Source organism: Molothrus ater, chromosome 15, assembly GCF_012460135.2.
Source record: "Molothrus ater isolate BHLD 08-10-18 breed brown headed cowbird chromosome 15, BPBGC_Mater_1.1, whole genome shotgun sequence".
NCBI classification, from domain to species: domain Eukaryota; kingdom Metazoa; phylum Chordata; class Aves; order Passeriformes; family Icteridae; genus Molothrus; species Molothrus ater.
The window spans coordinates 16,452,981-16,470,209 of NC_050492.2; the positions used below are offsets into that span (position 1 = coordinate 16,452,981).

General features: G+C 51.4%; 1 protein-coding gene across 1 annotated transcript in view; it reads left to right on the top strand.

Annotated features, from left to right (window-relative positions):
• NEURL1B (neuralized E3 ubiquitin protein ligase 1B) overlaps positions 1 to 16,152 on the top strand; it is a 33,577-nt gene extending 17,425 nt beyond the window's left edge. Inside the window, exons 2-5 of the mRNA XM_036391622.2 lie at positions 6,742 to 7,305; positions 9,985 to 10,692; positions 11,689 to 11,814; positions 12,561 to 16,152. Of these exons, the coding sequence (XP_036247515.1) occupies positions 6,742 to 7,305; positions 9,985 to 10,692; positions 11,689 to 11,814; positions 12,561 to 12,805 (1,643 nt within the window). The 3' untranslated portion in view covers positions 12,806 to 16,152. The remainder of the gene's footprint in view (positions 1 to 6,741; positions 7,306 to 9,984; positions 10,693 to 11,688; positions 11,815 to 12,560) is intronic.
• The last annotated feature ends 1,077 nt before the right edge of the window (positions 16,153 to 17,229 follow it).

The following is a 17,229-nucleotide window of genomic DNA, read 5'->3' on the forward strand; positions in this document are numbered from 1 at the left end:
TGCTGGTTTGAGAAAAAGGATCAGAACTAAAGGATTTTGCCTAATTCTGTTGGCAAATACCTCCCTGTTTTCATGGAGGTACACCTAGAAGTCCAGAATAAATACATCATTAGCCCCTGCCTGTAAAAAAATAGATTTTAGTATTAAAAAAAAAATCCCCCATAAAATGTTTGATTTGAAGCATTAGAGGGTTTTCTTGTGGAGACAAGCACAACTTGATTTTGTGAGCTAAAGTCAATCCCTATTCTCTGCCAGGGATTTTTCTGAACTGTTTGCAATGAGAAATGATGTATGTCCATGAGATATGTGCATTGAGAGTTACCTCAGTGCCACAACACAGCTTCTTTAAATGAAAAAGTGACTTTTGTATGTCTTTTCTCCTCCCCTCCTTCACAAGTACTTCTTCAAAAATTTCACATTTCCTGTAATTCATCACAGGCTCTTCAGTGTCCCCTTAACACCTCAATTTCTGTGTCACTCTCTTGCAGATGAACCTTTTTTGAATTCTCTGGAAGTTTCTTTCAGGTTAGAAGACATTACATCAGAACAGGCCTCCAGACTGGTTGTGCAAACCATAGGAATTTACACAGGGGGGTTTATTAATTGAATTTTCCAGTGTTTGAGCCAGCAGGACATTCAGAAATAAGGCAGATTTTTTTTTTTGTTGGGTTTGGTAGCCCAGCTTTCCAAATCCACACTGCTGAACATGGAATAGGCCGCCCCAGTGCTTCCCACAGAGCTCCCTGACACATTTTCTGTATTAAAAAAAAAAAAAAAAGAAAGAAATGTCTAGACAGCTCACTAAATTTATATGTGAGCAGATTTGTATCTCTTGTCCTCAGAAGATAAGATCATGTCAGAGCAGAATCCTGCTTGGTGCTGCTGGGGATGTTTGGTGTCTGCAGGAACAGCCTCCCCTGCCTCTTCCACAATCCCAGTGGCTCCAGCAGTGGAGATGCTGTGCTCATGCCTCAGGTTTTAGCTTTTATGTGTTTCAGATTCTGTGCTGCTTTAGTGTGTGGGTCTGAGCTTCACATGAGGGGATGCTGAGCTCTGTGCACAGAGCAGGGAGACAAAACAATTCCTGCTCCAGCTGGGCATCAAGGACAAATGATCCAAATCTCAGCCCAGGAGCACAAACCCCGTGGGCTGGAGAGAGGAAAACAAGCAGGGTGGGACTGCAGGGGCTAAAGCTGGATGGGACAATGAACTGCAAGATGCAAATGGAGCAGAACTGATCCCAGGGACAGAGCCCGTGCCCGGCCGTGCATTTTGGGGCCATTTTGGTTCATCTTGGGTGCAGCCCTGGCTGGGCTCTGGTGCTGCCCAAGGGTGATCCATGGAGGAGATGCTTTTAATAAATCCCTGCTTTATTCTTTAGCTCTGTCTGGTCTCTGCTCTGGCTCAGCCTTCCCAAGGCATCAGTGGGATGAGGCCTTTGAGATGTGCTTTGACTGGAGCACACTGGGATTGACTGGGATTGTTCCCACCACTCGCTGTCACGCTGTGAACTCGCCCTTCTTGTCCCCCCGTTGGGGTTTTTCTGTCACAAAGCAAAAGCCACCTGCCCCTGTCTGCAGGCACCTTGTTCAATGTGCAGCAGCAGCAGCAGCAGCCACCTGAGTATCTGCTGGGATAGGAAGAAGTTCAGATAAAGCAGAGCCCATAAAGATAAGCTGTGGGTGTGTTTGGTGGATTCCCTTTCACCGGGCACGAGGCTCCAGAGATGGATTTCAGGCTGCAGGCTGCTGCCTCTCAGGAGGTTTTCAGCCTCTCCTCTGACCCCTTCAGCCTTTCTCTGAACCCTTCAGCCTCTCCCGAACCTCTCAGCCTTTCTCTGAAGCTCTCAGCCTTTCTCTGAACCTCTCAGCCTTTCTCTGAAGCTCTCAGCCTTTCTCTGCCCAAGGGCAGACCCTGCTCCCGCAGCCTGAGCCGTGTCTGCTGCCAGCTGTGGATGGTCCCAGTAATTTTCCCCTCTCTGTGCCCACTGCACAGGCCTGTTTGGCACCAAACTGCTCCCTGGGATCCTGTGGGTCTTTTGTCATGGATTTACTTGGGAAAGGCCCTCAGGAACAGGCTGTGGCAGCCAGGGAATGTCTCTGGTGCAGACCATGGATTTACCGGTGACGCATGAGGACGCAGCGCTCTCCTCCTCCTCCTCCTGTCAGGCTGCTCTCGCTGTAGCTCTGCTCTCCTTCAGCATTATTCCCTTCTCCCCCATTTTAGGGGTATCATTCCTGCCTGGCTTGTCAGGGCAAGTGAAGACAGGATGGATCTGGCTCCAGGTCACTCCCCAGCTGAGCAGCCTCCTCCATCCCACGTCCCAGGGAGAGCAGCAGCCTCAGACAGGGTTCTGGAGCTGAATTCTGTCTGCTGCTGTCAGTGGGATTACAGTGCCACTGCAAACAAATGGGTGAAAAAAAATGTTTATTTTTAGAACTGGAACCATGATAAATATGTGGAATTTGTCCAGGGTCTGCCTGCTGTACCTTTTTGAAATGCAAAGTGCATGTCTGTTAAAATACCTCTCCAAAGGTCAGCATAACCTCTGGAATGAGTGTGCTGGCCTTTTAGAAAGCAGGTGAAGCTTCAGATGAGAGCACGGCCCCCAGAACCCAAATCTGCCCCAGTGTCATCTGACACCACAAGGATGGAAATGCTGCCTTGCCAAAAGGGTTTATCCTTCAGTGAGGAGCCTCAGACCATTCCTCTCCCTTCACTTCAGCTTTTCCTTCCATTTTCCTGCCTTTTATATTTGCTGGTGTGTTTGAGGGACGTGCTGTGAGCGTCATGTTTGAAACTGGTGAGAGTGGGGATGAAAAATGGAAAACTGGAATAAAGAGAGGGATGGAAGCTCAAGGCATCGCTCAGTGGGTTTGTGTCCTCTGTGGTGATGCAGCCAGGCTCGCAAGGGCTCAGGGGCTGAAGTGTTAGAGAATCTCACATTTTTCCATCCTTTTAGCTGCCCATGAGGTGGAGGAAATGGTGTTACTCTCTTTTAGACAGGGAAGTGAGGCAGAAAGAGAAGAAATTACTTGCTCCCGAGAGTTGTAGGAATCTCACAGCTGAAGGAAAAAGAAAAAAGAGTTGGCGTCGCTCTTCACTGCCTGTCAGGCACCCTGGGCAGGGTGGCACTTGTGCCACGAGCTTGGCTGCCGTCATCCCACTTTGGGGTGGGACTGCACAGCCGGGAGAGGAGAGGCTCTGCAGCAATAGCAGAGGGAATAAACCGAGCCAAACTGTGGAAGCCGAGCTGCAAATGAGGGCAATTCAAAGACACAGTTGAAAGGCACAAACATCCTGTTGAGCTTGGAGTCCCCGTCAGCACCTAATGAGTAAAGCACATGCCCCAGCTCAACCCCAGGAGTGTTTCAGTGGGAAAACTCTGCCTCGCTGCCTCGGGTGGTGGCAGGCTTTATTCCACAGGCAGGTGTTCATGTGAAGGGGGGAGCAGCATTATAAATAAATTGTCCCTTCATTTCCGTCCCAGCGTTTCCTATTGTTTAGCCACAATATGCTTTCCTGTTTTTTTTAAAAACAAAACAAACAAAACAAAAAGTGCCAGATCCCGACCCCGAATCCCCCTCTGGTAGGGTGGACCCAAAGCTGTGTTTGAAGCGGGTGCCAGTGTTCTCGCTGTCCTGTCACTCGTGCTGGTGGCACTGGCGCTGCCACCTTGGTCCTCTGTGCCTTCTGAAAGGGGCAGGAGAAGAACCTGCCTGGGAGCAGTGCCAGGGGCATCACATCCCTGGCAGGAGCCTCTTCTCCGTCAGGGGGCTGTGGGAGGAAGGCTGGTGCTGCACTGGCATTGGGGACAAGGGGATTTTGGGGATAGCAGAGAGGAGAATAAAATCTGTCTTCCCTCCTTCCTCCTGCTGGCCAATGTGGGGCATTGAGGCCATGGCACTTGCAGCAACAGGGGGGTTGTTTTTAACCATTTTACAAACAAAAAGCAGCTCAGTGGGTTATAAAGTGAAGGTTTATCTGCCCAGCCAGGCAGGGTGTGAAGTGGCACAGAGCCCACCCAGTCCCTCAGGAGCCCCTTGGGATCCATCCCAGCTCTGCTGGACCAAGGTCCCACCTGAAGGGCACAAAGGCTGTGTGAATGCTCATGGAAACAGGGGTGCTGTGTGGGGAGGCAAGGCCAGGAGAGGCTTCACCCTGCCCTGTGCTGGCTGGGTCCCTGCCTGGAGCCCCCAAACCCTGCTCCCTTGGCAGCAGCTCTGTTTGTCAGGAATGCTGACAGGCACACATGGAGCAGCACCCACATGAGCACGGGTGGGCTGTGCTGCGAGCAGCCATTTCTGCATTTTAGCTCTTCAGCAGGCAAGGAATGAGATTTCTCCTGGAAATACAGAAAGAAATGTCCCTTTCTGGGGAGCCCTGCTGTGCTGGGGCCTGGCCTGCAGTGCTGCTGGGGCAGAGGTGCTGTGATGGGCAGGGGGATTGAGCCTGGGGAGGATTTTCCCTTCCCCATCCAGGGCTCTTTTCCACAGCCCCAGCATGGAACTGGCACCCTCCCCTCACTGCCTGAGAGCAAGGATGTATTAATTTCCACTGGTGTTTGACAGTATTAACCACTGCACAGCAACTGTCACGTGCAGGACAAAGCAAGAGACAGAACACCTTTTGATTGTTATTTATATCTTACTGCAAACAGGAGCGTTTTGCCTTCATAGCCCTTTGACTCCTGTTGCAGGTGCCTGATTTGAAGGGCTAATCCTGTGCTCAGATCTTGCTGCAACCTCTCTTCTCTCTGCTCAGTGCCTCAGTGCAGGTCCCAGCCTCTCACTGCCCTGTCTGCTCTGGTTTAGCTTCCAAAACAAAGCTGCCACCACTGCAGCCCTCCTGCCAGCTTACCCAGCTGAGCTCCCAGGATCTTCTGGTGGTTTTTTTCCAACGGAGAGAAATGACAGAAAAATCCTTCCCTTGTCACAAAGCAAAGCCTGGGGTTGCACACAGGGAGGGAGCAGCTTGAAGGAAGGGCCTGGCAGGTGGCTGCTAAAGCTTCAAGCATGGCAAAAGTGTTCAGAATAATTGTGAGCATGTGAGGGGGTTTTATATTTAACAGGACGGCTTTGGGCATTCAGAACGTGTTCCATTTTTGTTTTAAACATCTACAAAGCCAGGTGCAGAGACAGGAGGGGAGGTGGAGTGGGTGGGGAATAGGGAGACCAAATTCCCTGGAACACCATGGTGGTGGTGGGAGCCCAGGACCTGGAGCAAGTCCCCATGTGCTCAGGGATATGCAAAAGACGTTGTCTCCACCTCAGGGAGCTTCTAGCTAAGGTTTAAGATTCAAAGTTGAGCTTTTTTTCATTTCAGCTTCATGCCTGTGTGAAGCTCACTTTAGGTCCCAAATCTGCTTTTCTTGAAGTCAGTCTCAGAATTGCTATTGACTTTAAATGCTGCAAGATCTCACCCATCAATTCTCCCATCTGTAAAAGGAGGATGGCAGGATTTCTGTGCCATCTGCGGTGCTGTGAAGCTGAAAACAATCATCATTTATAAAGTGCTTTGAGCTCAAATGGGAGCTTCTGGGTAAAGGCAAGGATGAAATGTTCCTGAATGTGCCAGTTGCATCTGATATCTGAGCCAGGGGCTGGGTTGAAGGTTTAGGAGGAACAGTCTGGTGTTGCAGAGGTGCTCCAGCTGCTGAATGTCTGGGATTATTTGTGCTGGTCAAAAGTTCCTGTTCATCATTACAAAATCAGGGCACAGAGGAGCTGGTGGCTGCATGTCCCACGAAAATCTCCTAAAACCCATGCTCTCCTTGATCATCTGTGATTTTTTAACAGCCACAATCCTCAGAGCTCCTGTCTCTGGCCACCATGTGAGTTAACAGCACATGCACTGCAAGGAGGAAACTTGGAGCTACAGATGTTGGGCTTTTCTGAGGGCAATAGGAAGCGTCTGATGGGAACAAAGGACGTTCCTTCCTCTCCAGCTTTGCAGGGAAGCTGCCTAACCTTGCTTGACACATTTTTGCAGAAGGCTGAGAGCCAAACTGGGACGGCAAAGAGCAGGTTGTGGTTAAGCATGCTGTGTGAAGGTGAAATATTGAGAGGCTTGGAACACAAGCCCTGTGAGGAACAACTGAGGGAGCTATGGGGGTGTTTAGTTTGGAGAAAAGGAGACTCAGAGGTGATGTTATCACTCTACAGCTCCCTGAAAGGTGCCTGTGCTCAGGTGGGGCTGGGCTCTTCTCCAGGCAGCACTGACAGAATGAGAGGACACAGTCTGAAGCTGCACCAAGGGAAATTTAGGTTGGATATTAGGAAAAAGTGTTTTACAGAAAGGGTGATAAAGTTCTGGAATGGCTGCCCAGGGAGGTGGTGGAGTCCCCATCCCTGGGGGTGTTTAACAAAGCCTGGATGTGGCACTGGGGGCCAGGGTTCAGTTGAGGTGCTGGGGCTGGGTTGGACTGGATGATCTTGAAGGTCTCTTCCAACCCAGTGATTCTGTGAATTCTGTGATTCTGTGTGATTCTGCATGTGATTCTGTGAATTCTATGGGATTCTGTGAGATTCTATGTGTGATTCTGTGAGATTCTGATTCTGTGAATTCTGTGATTCTGTGAATTCTGTGTGAATTCTGTGTGATTCTGTGAATTCTGTGTGATTCTGTGAGATTCTGTGTGATCCCGTGAGATCCTGTGACACTCCACCTCTTGCCAGAGCGCTGCAAATCCCACCCAGCCGAGCCGAGCCCTGCTGACATCTGTCCTTTGTCCCTTTGCAGACACGAGCCACCAGGCACGCTCGGTGTCCAGCCGTCCCTACTACAGCCTGCCCAACAGCAGCAGCCATGAGCGGCGCTCGGTGCTGGCTCTGGCAGAGCCGCCGCGCTTCCACTCGCAGGCCAAGGGCAAGAACGTGCGGCTGGACGCGCACTCGCGCCGGGCCACGCGCAGGAACAGCTTCTGCAACGGCGTCACCTTCACCAACCGGCCCATCCACCTCTACGAGAAGGTGCGCCTCAAGCTGGTGGCCGTGCACCACGGCTGGAGCGGGGCCCTGCGCTTCGGCTTCACCATCCACGACCCCTCGCAGATGAGCTCCGAGGAGATACCAAAGTACGCCTGCCCCGACCTCGTCACCCGCCCCGGCTACTGGGCCAAGGCCCTGCCCGAGAGGTTTGCGGTCAGGGACAATATCTTGGCCTTCTGGGTGGACCGGCACGGCAGAGTTTTCTACAGTATTAACGATGAGGAGCCCATCTTGTTTCACTGTGGTATTAAAGTTTCCGGGCCTCTTTGGGCGCTCATAGACGTCTATGGAATTACCCATGAAGTGCAAATTTTAGGTAAGTGTGTCTTTGTGGCCTGTGGGCTGCTCTTCTGCTTGCTCTTTCTGATGCATGATCTGTGTGAGCATTTCTATGGGACACTTAAGAAAATTAATTTGCTGTTGGTTTTGTACCGCCAATTAATCATTTTTCCTCTGCCAGCAGTAGCAATATATTCCAGAGATGGCAGTGATGAAAAGTCCTAAGGCTGCACATTATGGGAAGGGATAAATGGAAATCTTTACCTGTAATTCCACTCAGCTTTCCCTGAGCTGGATGTGCTGCTCTGGCATGGAAAAACATGGAGCAAGGTCCCAGGGACTGAGGAGACAAAAAGGACCAGTTGTGACTTTGTCTATTCTTTCCCAGCTACCAGTTACTGCCAGTCCATTGGAAAACTTTGAGTAATTGCCCAAGAGTTTCCTGGAGCCCTTCCTCAGCCCCTCTCTCTGCTCTTGGCCATGGTCCCCCCCAGGCTGGCAGTTTGAGGGGCTGTGTTGGCACTGTGACCCTTCCCTGGCACAGGGACATCACTCAGACCCCTGGAATCAGGTGGAGTCTGGCTGGTTTAGAGCCTCATCCTTAGGGAGGGCTGCAAGAGGGGATGAATCTGTTCCCATTAGCAAACCCAGCTGATGGCCATGGAATGATTTTCCTTTAGTGGCTTTTACAGCATTGAAATTTCTAATTAATTCAGCGTTAGATGGAGTGTTTGAACTGGGCTGCACCACAGGGAACACTTTTAAAATCCAAGAGAGTTGCCCTTTGCCGGAGACTCCTTGGAGCTGATGGAGTTTTAACAGCCCAAGGCAGCTGCACCTGCCCCAGGGGATGGTGCTGCCAGCCTGGCACGGAGCAGGCACCAGGGCTGAGCTGTGGAATGGTGAGTCCAGAGGGCAGGCAGCTCCATCACACATCCTTCTGACCAGTGCCAATTATTTTACAGGCGAGAAGGCCACACACAAACAACGCTTTTCCCTGTCTGCTGTGCCTCAAATGTGTAATTAAACTTCACCAGCAGCTTGTCCTGTAATTGCAGTTGTGACACACTCCAGCCTCTGGTGCTCATCACAGAGAGAAGGAATGTTTGCTGTATTGGCCAAGGCAGCTGCTTTACCAGAGCTCTTCTTTCTCCTCATTAAATTGGAGCTTGAAAAATAAAATGCAGCTTCTTTCTGCTCCCCACCACCTCTCCTGCCTGCAGCATCCAAGAGTTCCCAGTGAAAAACTCAGGCTGAGAGCACCTGTACTCTGCTAGGAGGTTTTTTTTTAAATTAAAATACCAAACCCCCCACACTGCCCCAGGAATCAGGGCCATAATCAGCCACCTGGGGCACCAGAGGACCTGAATTCCTTGCTTAAGGATCTGCTTGTCTCAGCCTCATCCTCCCAAAATGTTGCGAGTTGAGAAAATTGTGAAATCCAGTTCTGAGGCATAAAATGTATCTTTCAGCATCACGAGTCACAGAACGGTTTGGGCTGAAGGGATCTTAGAGATCATCTCATTCCAGCCCCCTACCATGGGCAGGGACACCTTCCACTATCCCAGGCTGTTCCAAGCCCTGTCCAGCATGGCCTTGGACACTTCCAGGGATGGGACACCCGTCATGAAGTTTGGATGTGTCTGACTCCTCTGTGGGAGCATTTCTTGCCACACAAGCTGTGCTGGCTGAGAAGGAGCTGCTCCAGCCATCAGCCCACCCCAGTGGCCTCTCCTTCCTGGGTTTCTGAGTGAGGCAGGTTCTGCTTTGCAGCTGCTGGGTGGATTTGGGTGTTTTTCCTTTTTTGCCAAAACCCTGGGGATTCTCTCCTCCAGGGAGCAGGCAGTGTTGGTGCTGGGCTGCTTCACCCCTCTCCATCTCTGGGAAGACCAGGAGTCATTCACACAGACTCTTAAATTCCACATGCTCTGACTTTGCTCAGTGCATTAAACCCTTCAGAGTGAAGTGTCCAGCTGCCCCTGCAGGGCTGGAGGTAGAAGGGTGAACAGTCCCAAACTTTCCCACACCTTTATATCACCCCCAAGCCTGGCATGGCTCAAGTGGAAACCTGGGAAATGAATTAAGGATCAACATCCTGACTTTCCCTTTGCTGTGAAAAGGGAAAACAACCTTCTGCTGTAAAAGCTTTCTAACACCTGCAGGAAGTAGCTTTTGTGACAAGCTCTCCATTCAAAACCTCTGCAGGGCTGTGAACACCCCTGAGATATGAGGCTTGAAATGACCTCTCTGGGACACACCTGTGCCTGGACACAGGTGTAAGGCATTGACAAGGAGTGTGGAAAGAATATCCATTCATCCTTGGGTTCATCACTTGTGGACCTGTCTTGCACAAGACCTTGGGACAACAAAATATTGAGTTTTTTTTTTTAAATAATGTAACCTCAGAGCTATCAGATCCTTCTGCTCAGAAAGCTGTAGAAGCACACTGGTTTACAGCTTTTCCCCATTTCCCAGCGCAGGGAGCTCCCAGATCACACAGGTACTTTGGAACACTTGGTTTTCCTTGGCTGGTGCCAGATGCAGCCACTCTCTGCCTGCTCCACGCGTGACTCTGCACCAGGAGCTGCTCATTAGTGGTTGACCCGGGGCTGATTTTTCCTTGTGGAGTCTGTAGGCTGCAATAACAACTGCAATAAGCATAAAAGCAGGTGGTTTTCTCTTGACTAAAGCCTCTGTGCCTGGGTTTCTCTCACAGACAGCATGTTTGCAGAGACCATGACCACGGCCCGGCTCAGCACCGCCCGGCTCAGCACCTGCCTTCCCCAGAGCAACCACGACTCGGCCAACTTCAACAACAACGAGCTCGAGAACAACCAAGTGGTGGCCAAAATTGCAAACCTGAACCTAAGCCGGGTCCCAGGGCTTGGGACTGACAACCACATCATCCCCTGCTGCCCCAGCCGGCGGCAGCACGCCCAGGGAGTCCCGGCCTTCCTGGACACCGACCTGCGCTTCCACCCCACCCGCGGCCCCGACATCACCTTCTCCCAGGACAGGATGGTGGCCTGCACCAACTGGCAGGAGAGCAATAGGACTTTGGTGTTTTCTGACCGGCCTTTGCACATCGGGGAGAGCCTCTTTGTGGAAGTAGGACACCTGGGGCTGCCCTACTACGGGGCCCTCTCGTTCGGCATCACCTCTTGTGATCCGAGCACTTTGCGGACAAACGAGCTCCCAGCGGATCCGGATTTTCTCCTGGACCGTAAGGAGTACTGGGTGGTTTACAGGGCCTTCCCAGTGCTCAACAGTGGTGACATCCTCAGCTTCATGGTCTTGCCCAACGGAGAGGTGCACCACGGGGTCAACGGGGCCAGCCGGGGCATGCTCATGTGCGTGGACACCTCACAGTCCCTCTGGGTGTTTTTTACCATCCACGGTGTGATCAACCAGCTCAAAATCCTGGGTAAGTGCAGCACGTGGAGCACCTGGCTGGAGTAGGTTCCTGGGCCAGAAGCAGAGCTCTGGGTTTGCACTCAGAGTGTTCACTGATGGGAGGATGCAGCTCGTTGTGTTTGCAAACAAGAGGGACAAAGCATGGTGCCTGTCACAGAGATGTGTGCAGCCTCTAGGATTGCCCCAGGAAAGAATGAGGCTTGAGAGATAAAACAAGCACCAGGCAGAGAGGCAGAGATGGCTGTGGGGGGCAGCTTTTTTTCAGTGGGTTTGTTTTTTGAAGGGATTCTTTATAAACAGGGATGGTTGTGGGGAGCAGCCACTTTTCAGTGGGTTTGTTTATAGAAGGGAGTCTTTACAAACAGGGATGGTTGTGGGGGGCAGCTGTTTTTCAGTAGGTTTGTTTATAGAAGGGATTCTTTATAAACTCCCTATTCCAGCCCACAGGTATTAAACGTCTGCCTTGCTAAGGATGGTGATTTTTATGGGAACAGCTCTGGTTTAAGCATGGGCAGCAATTGCTCCTGAAGCACTGCCACAGCTCAGGGATCAGCTGGCACTTCTGATCCATTGCTGGTGACCAGTTCCAGCCTTTCTCCTTTCCTTCTGTTAAGGATTCAATCAGAAAAGCAGATGTTAATGACTTTGTAAAGCAGGTTTTCTTCATCCAAAGCAATGGCTTTTCCCAGCTGACAGTGTGACAGCCCCAGCTGGAGCCCACTGCTGCTGGGGAGAGTGGGACCGTGGGGAAGAGGAAAGGCAAATATTGCATAACCTAGTGCTTGCTTCTCTGAAGCTGAACAGGCATCATACAAAGGCATAACAAGGTCCAGACCCTGGGCTCACATCCAGAATCTTGCCCTACGTTGTTTCCAAGGGGCAGCATTAACCCAGGACTTGCCCTGAAGTCGCTGTGCTGGGGGGTTGGGAGCAGCTCAGCATGCTGAGGGGTTTGGCCAGGTTTGGGGTGTCCCTCTGTGGGCTCAGCTCTCTCCTGTGTTCCCAGGCACGGTGCAGTCCAGCCCAGGGACGGTGTCTCCCTCAGGATCTCCTGGTGGCTCCCAGTATGACAGTGACTCAGACATGGCCTTCAGCGTCAACAGGTCCTCATCAGCCTCCGAGTCCTCGCTGGGTAAGGACAGCCAGCCTCAGCCCCAGGGAGGGGGGTTACCTCTCCTGCCAGGCCAACAGAAGGAATGGGAAGAAAACACAGTGCTGGAAAGGTTTTCATGGCCTGGAGAAGGGCTGTGCATTGGTTGTATCAGCCCCAGCTTGGCCAGCAGGAGCAGGGCAGGGACTGTCCCCTGTGCTGGGCACTGCTGAAGCTGCACCTCGAATCTTGTGTCCAACTCTGGGCTACTCGAGATGAGAAAGACATGGAGGGGCTGGAGCATGTCCAGGGAAGGGAATGGAGCTGGGAAAGGGGCTCAGCCTGGAGAAAAGGAGGCTCAGGGAGGACCCTCTGGCTCTGAACAACTCCCAGACAGGAGGGGACGGCCGGGGGAGTTGGGCTGTGCTGCCAGGGAACAGAGACAGGATGGCAGGAAACAGCATCTAGTTACACCAGGAGTGGTTTAATTCAAATATAAGGAATAATCTCTTTATGGAAAGGGTGGTCAGGTATCCAATAAGCAGTCCAGGGAAGTGGTGGAATCACCATCCCTATGGGTTCAGAAAATGTGTGGATGTGGCACCTACCCTGTGTGTAGAAAAAGGCTAACAGGCTCTGACTGCTGCACGTTGGAATACACTGGGATTCACTTGGCCAAATAATCAGGCAATCACGAGACATCTTTAAAACCTGCCTTAAGTGTGTCACACAGTGTCAGCTTTGTTCCATCCCAGTTGACCAGCTTCATTCTCCCTTTTCTCTTGCAGTGACCGCCCCCAGCTCCCCTTTGAGCCCCCCCATCTCTCCTGTCTTCTCCCCTCCGGAGCCATCGAGCAGCAAGAACGGGGAGTGCACCGTGTGCTTTGACAGCGAGGTGGACACGGTGATCTACACCTGCGGACACATGTGCCTCTGCAACACCTGTGGTCTTAAGCTGAAGAAGCAGCTCAACGCCTGCTGCCCCATTTGCCGACGGGTCATCAAAGATGTGATTAAGATTTACCGTCCGTAGGGGCTGCAGGAAGGGGGAACGCCGCTAGCAACCCACGCCTTTCCGTCCCTGCTTCTGGGTTATCGTGCTGGTCAGTCGTTATCCAGTGGCTCGTTATCTGTGTTTCCTTATTTGACTGCTAGGGCACAATTCAGGGAGCAAAGCTGAGGATCGTGTGGGGCCCGGGACCTGAGCCAGCTGCAAATGAGAAATTTCCCCTGCAAAGGCTCTTTTTTCTCTCCTCCTGCTGAGGGGGAGGCTCGCTGTGCTGTGGGTTCAGATAGGGAAGTTGTCACTTGGGCAGTGCCAGGTGCCACTGGGCAGTGCCAGGTGCCACTGGGCTTCCCGACCCTAAAACCCCACAGCTCTGGGCTGCTGCCAGGGGCTTGTGCTGTGGTGGAGTAAAAATGGGATAAAGCCCAGCAGGAGGGTTCAAAGTGGACAGAAATGATCTGGAAATGTCATGTAAGGAGAACCAGCTCAGGCCAAATAGTGACGCAGCCAGACTGTCACTTATTGGGGTTCTGTCCCCATGAACAGACTCATGGGGACATGGAGGAGCTGGTCTGGGCTTAGATAATGCAGATTTTTCTTTCTGAGGCAGAACAGGGACTTCTGGCCACAGAGGCTGAGAGCCAGGGAGCTGCCCTGGGGTAGCAGTGAGGAGCAGGAGCCCACACAGAGCCCCTGTAGTGATGGAGCTGCAGGGAGCTGTGAGGGGCACCTCGGGCACTGCCCTGCTGCCTTCTGAAGCCATAAATGCAGCCTGTGGGTGACAGGGGTGTGTGGATGGGACACTGCAGTGGTGGCTTTGCCACCTGCAGGCACACACCTCTGCACTTTGCTCTGCCCTCCTGGAGGTGGCACAGCTGCTGTGTCACCTGTCCTGACTGTCACCTGTGCTAGACCTTCCCCTGCAGCCAGTGCCATGGCAGGGCTCAGCCTTCCTCCCGCCCCACCACGGGGATTTTTGGAGGCTTTGGTGAGAAATTCATTTCTGACCCAGTCCCATCAGGCTCACCTTTATTTCTGGGGACTGTATTTGCTGATTTTACCTGTTCTTTCTTTCCCAGCACAGCTCCCAGCTGCCTGCACGCTGGGTCTCAACTGTACCTGAGACCTTGCTGAGAAAAAACAGGGACTATCTCACTTGGCTTTACTGAGGAGGAAAGAAAAAGGCTCTGAGGCTGAATTAGATGGTGGGAATTTAAAGGTAAATGGGTTTTGGGTGTAAAGTCAGCTGCAGGCAGCACCTGATTGTTCAGTACTAGGGCTGGTGTGAGGAGCTCAGCATCCTCCTCCCTGCTGCTCCAGTCTCTGTCCTTTGCCCATTGCACAGCCCCTATCCTGTCCTTCAGCTCCAGGCTGGCCAGTTTCCAGCTGCTTCAGGCTCATAAAGAGGGAAAAAAGATGGAAATGGGAGGATGAGAGGAGCTGTGTCCCTGCAGCTCGGTGACCGTGTGCTACCAAGTGCACAAGAACAGCTTTTCAGAAAGGTGCAATTACCACATTTTAGTCTGGAAAAGGGAAAAAATGGAATAATAACTCCTGTACATTTTAGAGCTTCTGAGCACAGAGGGAGCCTGAGGGATGTCTGCCTATCCCCTCTCTCCTCCAAGGCTGTGGGTGTGTGGTGCTGCTGCCCAGGTGGGGGCTTGGCTGTGCCAGGAGAGCTGGGTTTGGCTACTGCCCTGTGCCAGCCCTGTGCCACGCTGCCATCAGGGAGGGCACAGCCAGGGAGCAGCTCATCCTCCTCCTGCAGCTGGCTGTGCTCACAGGGCACCCAGAAACCTTTTGTTTTTTCCTTGGAGTGCTGATGAACATTTTTATCGAGTGTGGAAGGAGAGGCTGCTGTGACCTCTCAGCCATGGCCCTGCACGAGGGCCCAACAGCTTTGCAGAGCCCTTTTTGAAGACCTTTTTGGTGCCACTGGCTGTGCCACCACCCTGAGCAGAGCCACTGCACCTTGCACTCCCACCTTTCCCAGAGGAGGAGCCAGGGCACATTCCCTACATCTGGAGCTTTTCTGGACCTCCCAGCTGTCCTGCACCCCAGGGAGCACAGGCTCTGCATTCCCAGGGATGTCCCAGCCTCACGTTGGCAGACCCAGGCCCAGCTGTGGGCAGTGCCAGGGTGTGTCAGCACCTGCCTGGGCACTGCCAGCCGTGGGAAGCCTTTCCCTGGGGAGGAATTCAAGGAGAGCTGTTGGAATGCCCAGCCTGGATCAGGTCTGGGCCGTGCCCAGGGTGCTGTCCCAGCTCCAGGGGTGCCCTTGGGTCACTGCTCCCAGTGACACCAGCGGGGCAGAGCCCCCCGTGCTCGGTGCCACCTCAGGGCCTCCATCAGCAGGGTGGGTGCAGCCTGGCTGGGGTTTTTTTGGTGTAGCTCTGTTTTGTATTTTTAAGCCAGCAAGGAGAAACACCAAATCCACCCCAGGAGCTGATCAGGACACTTTGCAGAGGCTGAATTTTTGCTGTAGCAGCCAAAACCAGTTTGCAAGAAGGGGCAGCACCCAGTGAGGCCAGCAAGGAGCCAAGAGGGATGGGAGAGCAGTGGACCTGTGGCCCTGCCTATCCAAGAGCAACAGGAATTTTCCAAAATAGGCCTCAAAAAAAAAAAAAAGAAAAAAAAAAAAGAAAAAAAAAAAGATTTCCAGGAAAAGGTAGCCTCTTACAGATTTCATTGTTAGTATTCGTATTGCTATTTTTTTTAAACAGTCCAATGATATATGATTTGTACAGAAGATCTGTTTGTGCCTTATAAGGGTGTCTGTGCACTTTTTATCCTTTTTAAAGCAACTTTTAAAAAGAAAAAAAAAAAAGATGGGGGGAGAAAACCAACACAGATCAATGGTAGTTTTATAGAATTTTGTGTTCACTGAGAATCCTGCTTTATACATATATATATATATGTATATACACACACACACACACACACATATATATATATATATATATATATTTAGGAGTGAAAAAGTGTTTATTTCCATGGATTTTCCCCTCCTCTCCTCCTTAACCATTGTTTGAAAATTTAAGGAAAAAAGGAAGAAAGGAAAGCGATGGGGGAACTCTTTTACCTCTCCCCCTTTCTGAGGCAGTTCCTCTCTTGTCGTTACCTTTATGATTCAATACTGTGACCTGTATTATCTTGTTGAAGCTGAATCAGATTTTGGACCTCTGTATTAGGCTTTTCAAGCAAAATTTTGGGGGGCCTGGGGAGGGAGGGCATCGCACGAGGGAGGGAGCTGCACCTCTACATGTCAGTGCTCTATAGTGTTCAGTGCTGTGTGTTTTCCTTTTGTCCATTTACCTGTTTTCCATGAATATAATTTTGACTTGTTTATGAAACAAATAAACCTTTGGCTTGTACAGAGTGCTCCGGAGTGCTTCAAAGAGTTTGAGCTGGGGGGGTGAGAAAGCCTTGATTTGCAAAGTGAGGAAAGACTAATCCAGAGGGGCAGAGACTTCCAAAATAATAAAAACAACTTTACAAACCTTTCCTGAGCTTTGCTTTGCTCCTGGGAGTCACTGCCCGGTGGCTGCTCACTCCCTCCATGGGCTGGGAGGCTTTGCTGGCTCATTTAACGCTGCAAATCCTTGGAAGTTTGGGGGACAAGGGTGTATTGCAGGGCTACAGAGGTGGAAGGCTTTGGTGGCCTTCACAAAGAGCCCCAAATTTCTTATCCACTCACCAGCCTGGCCCCTTCCTGTGCCCTGCTGGGGTTGAGGCAGCCAGGGGTGATGGAGACACAGCAGGAGGCCGATTTTAATTTTAATTTTTTTCCTTTTCTCCTTTTTCCATTTCCTGTTTCCTTCCCCTTTTCCTTTTACCCTTCCCTTTTCCCATTCTTCTTTCCTTTTCCTGTTTTCTTTTCCTTTCCCTTTTCCTGTTTTCTTTTTCTTTCCCTTTTCCTGTTTCCTTTCCCCTTTTCTCTTTCCCTTTTCCTCTTTCCTCTTCCCTTTTCCTGTTTCCTTTTCCCTTTTCTTTTTCTCTTCATGTGGAGTGGAAAAATTCATCCACAACTCTGCCCTGCCAGAGCTGAGTGTTCACACAAACCCCTCGCTCACTCTGGGTGCTGAAGGAGCTGACAATTTATGTCAAAATGCCTTTTTAGACACTCTGCTGCCTCAGTTTACCCCCAGAATTGATCCCTGGCCACCCAGAACCCCCAAAGCCCCTCAGCACTGGCAGTGCCTCCTTCTCTCTCTGCATCTTCCCAAAATCACTGAACTCTGCTGGTTTGAGCCCACAGTAAAAACTCCCACACTCCACTGCCCCATTTGGTGGGATATAAATGAGATATAAATCTGGGCACCAAGGAAGACACAAGGAGCTGTCAGGGTCCCCATGAGCCTCCCTGCCACAGCTGACAGGATGGACAGACAGACAGACCCCAAACCAGCCCTGGATACAGGAGCAGCACCCCAGAATTCCACCAGCCATAC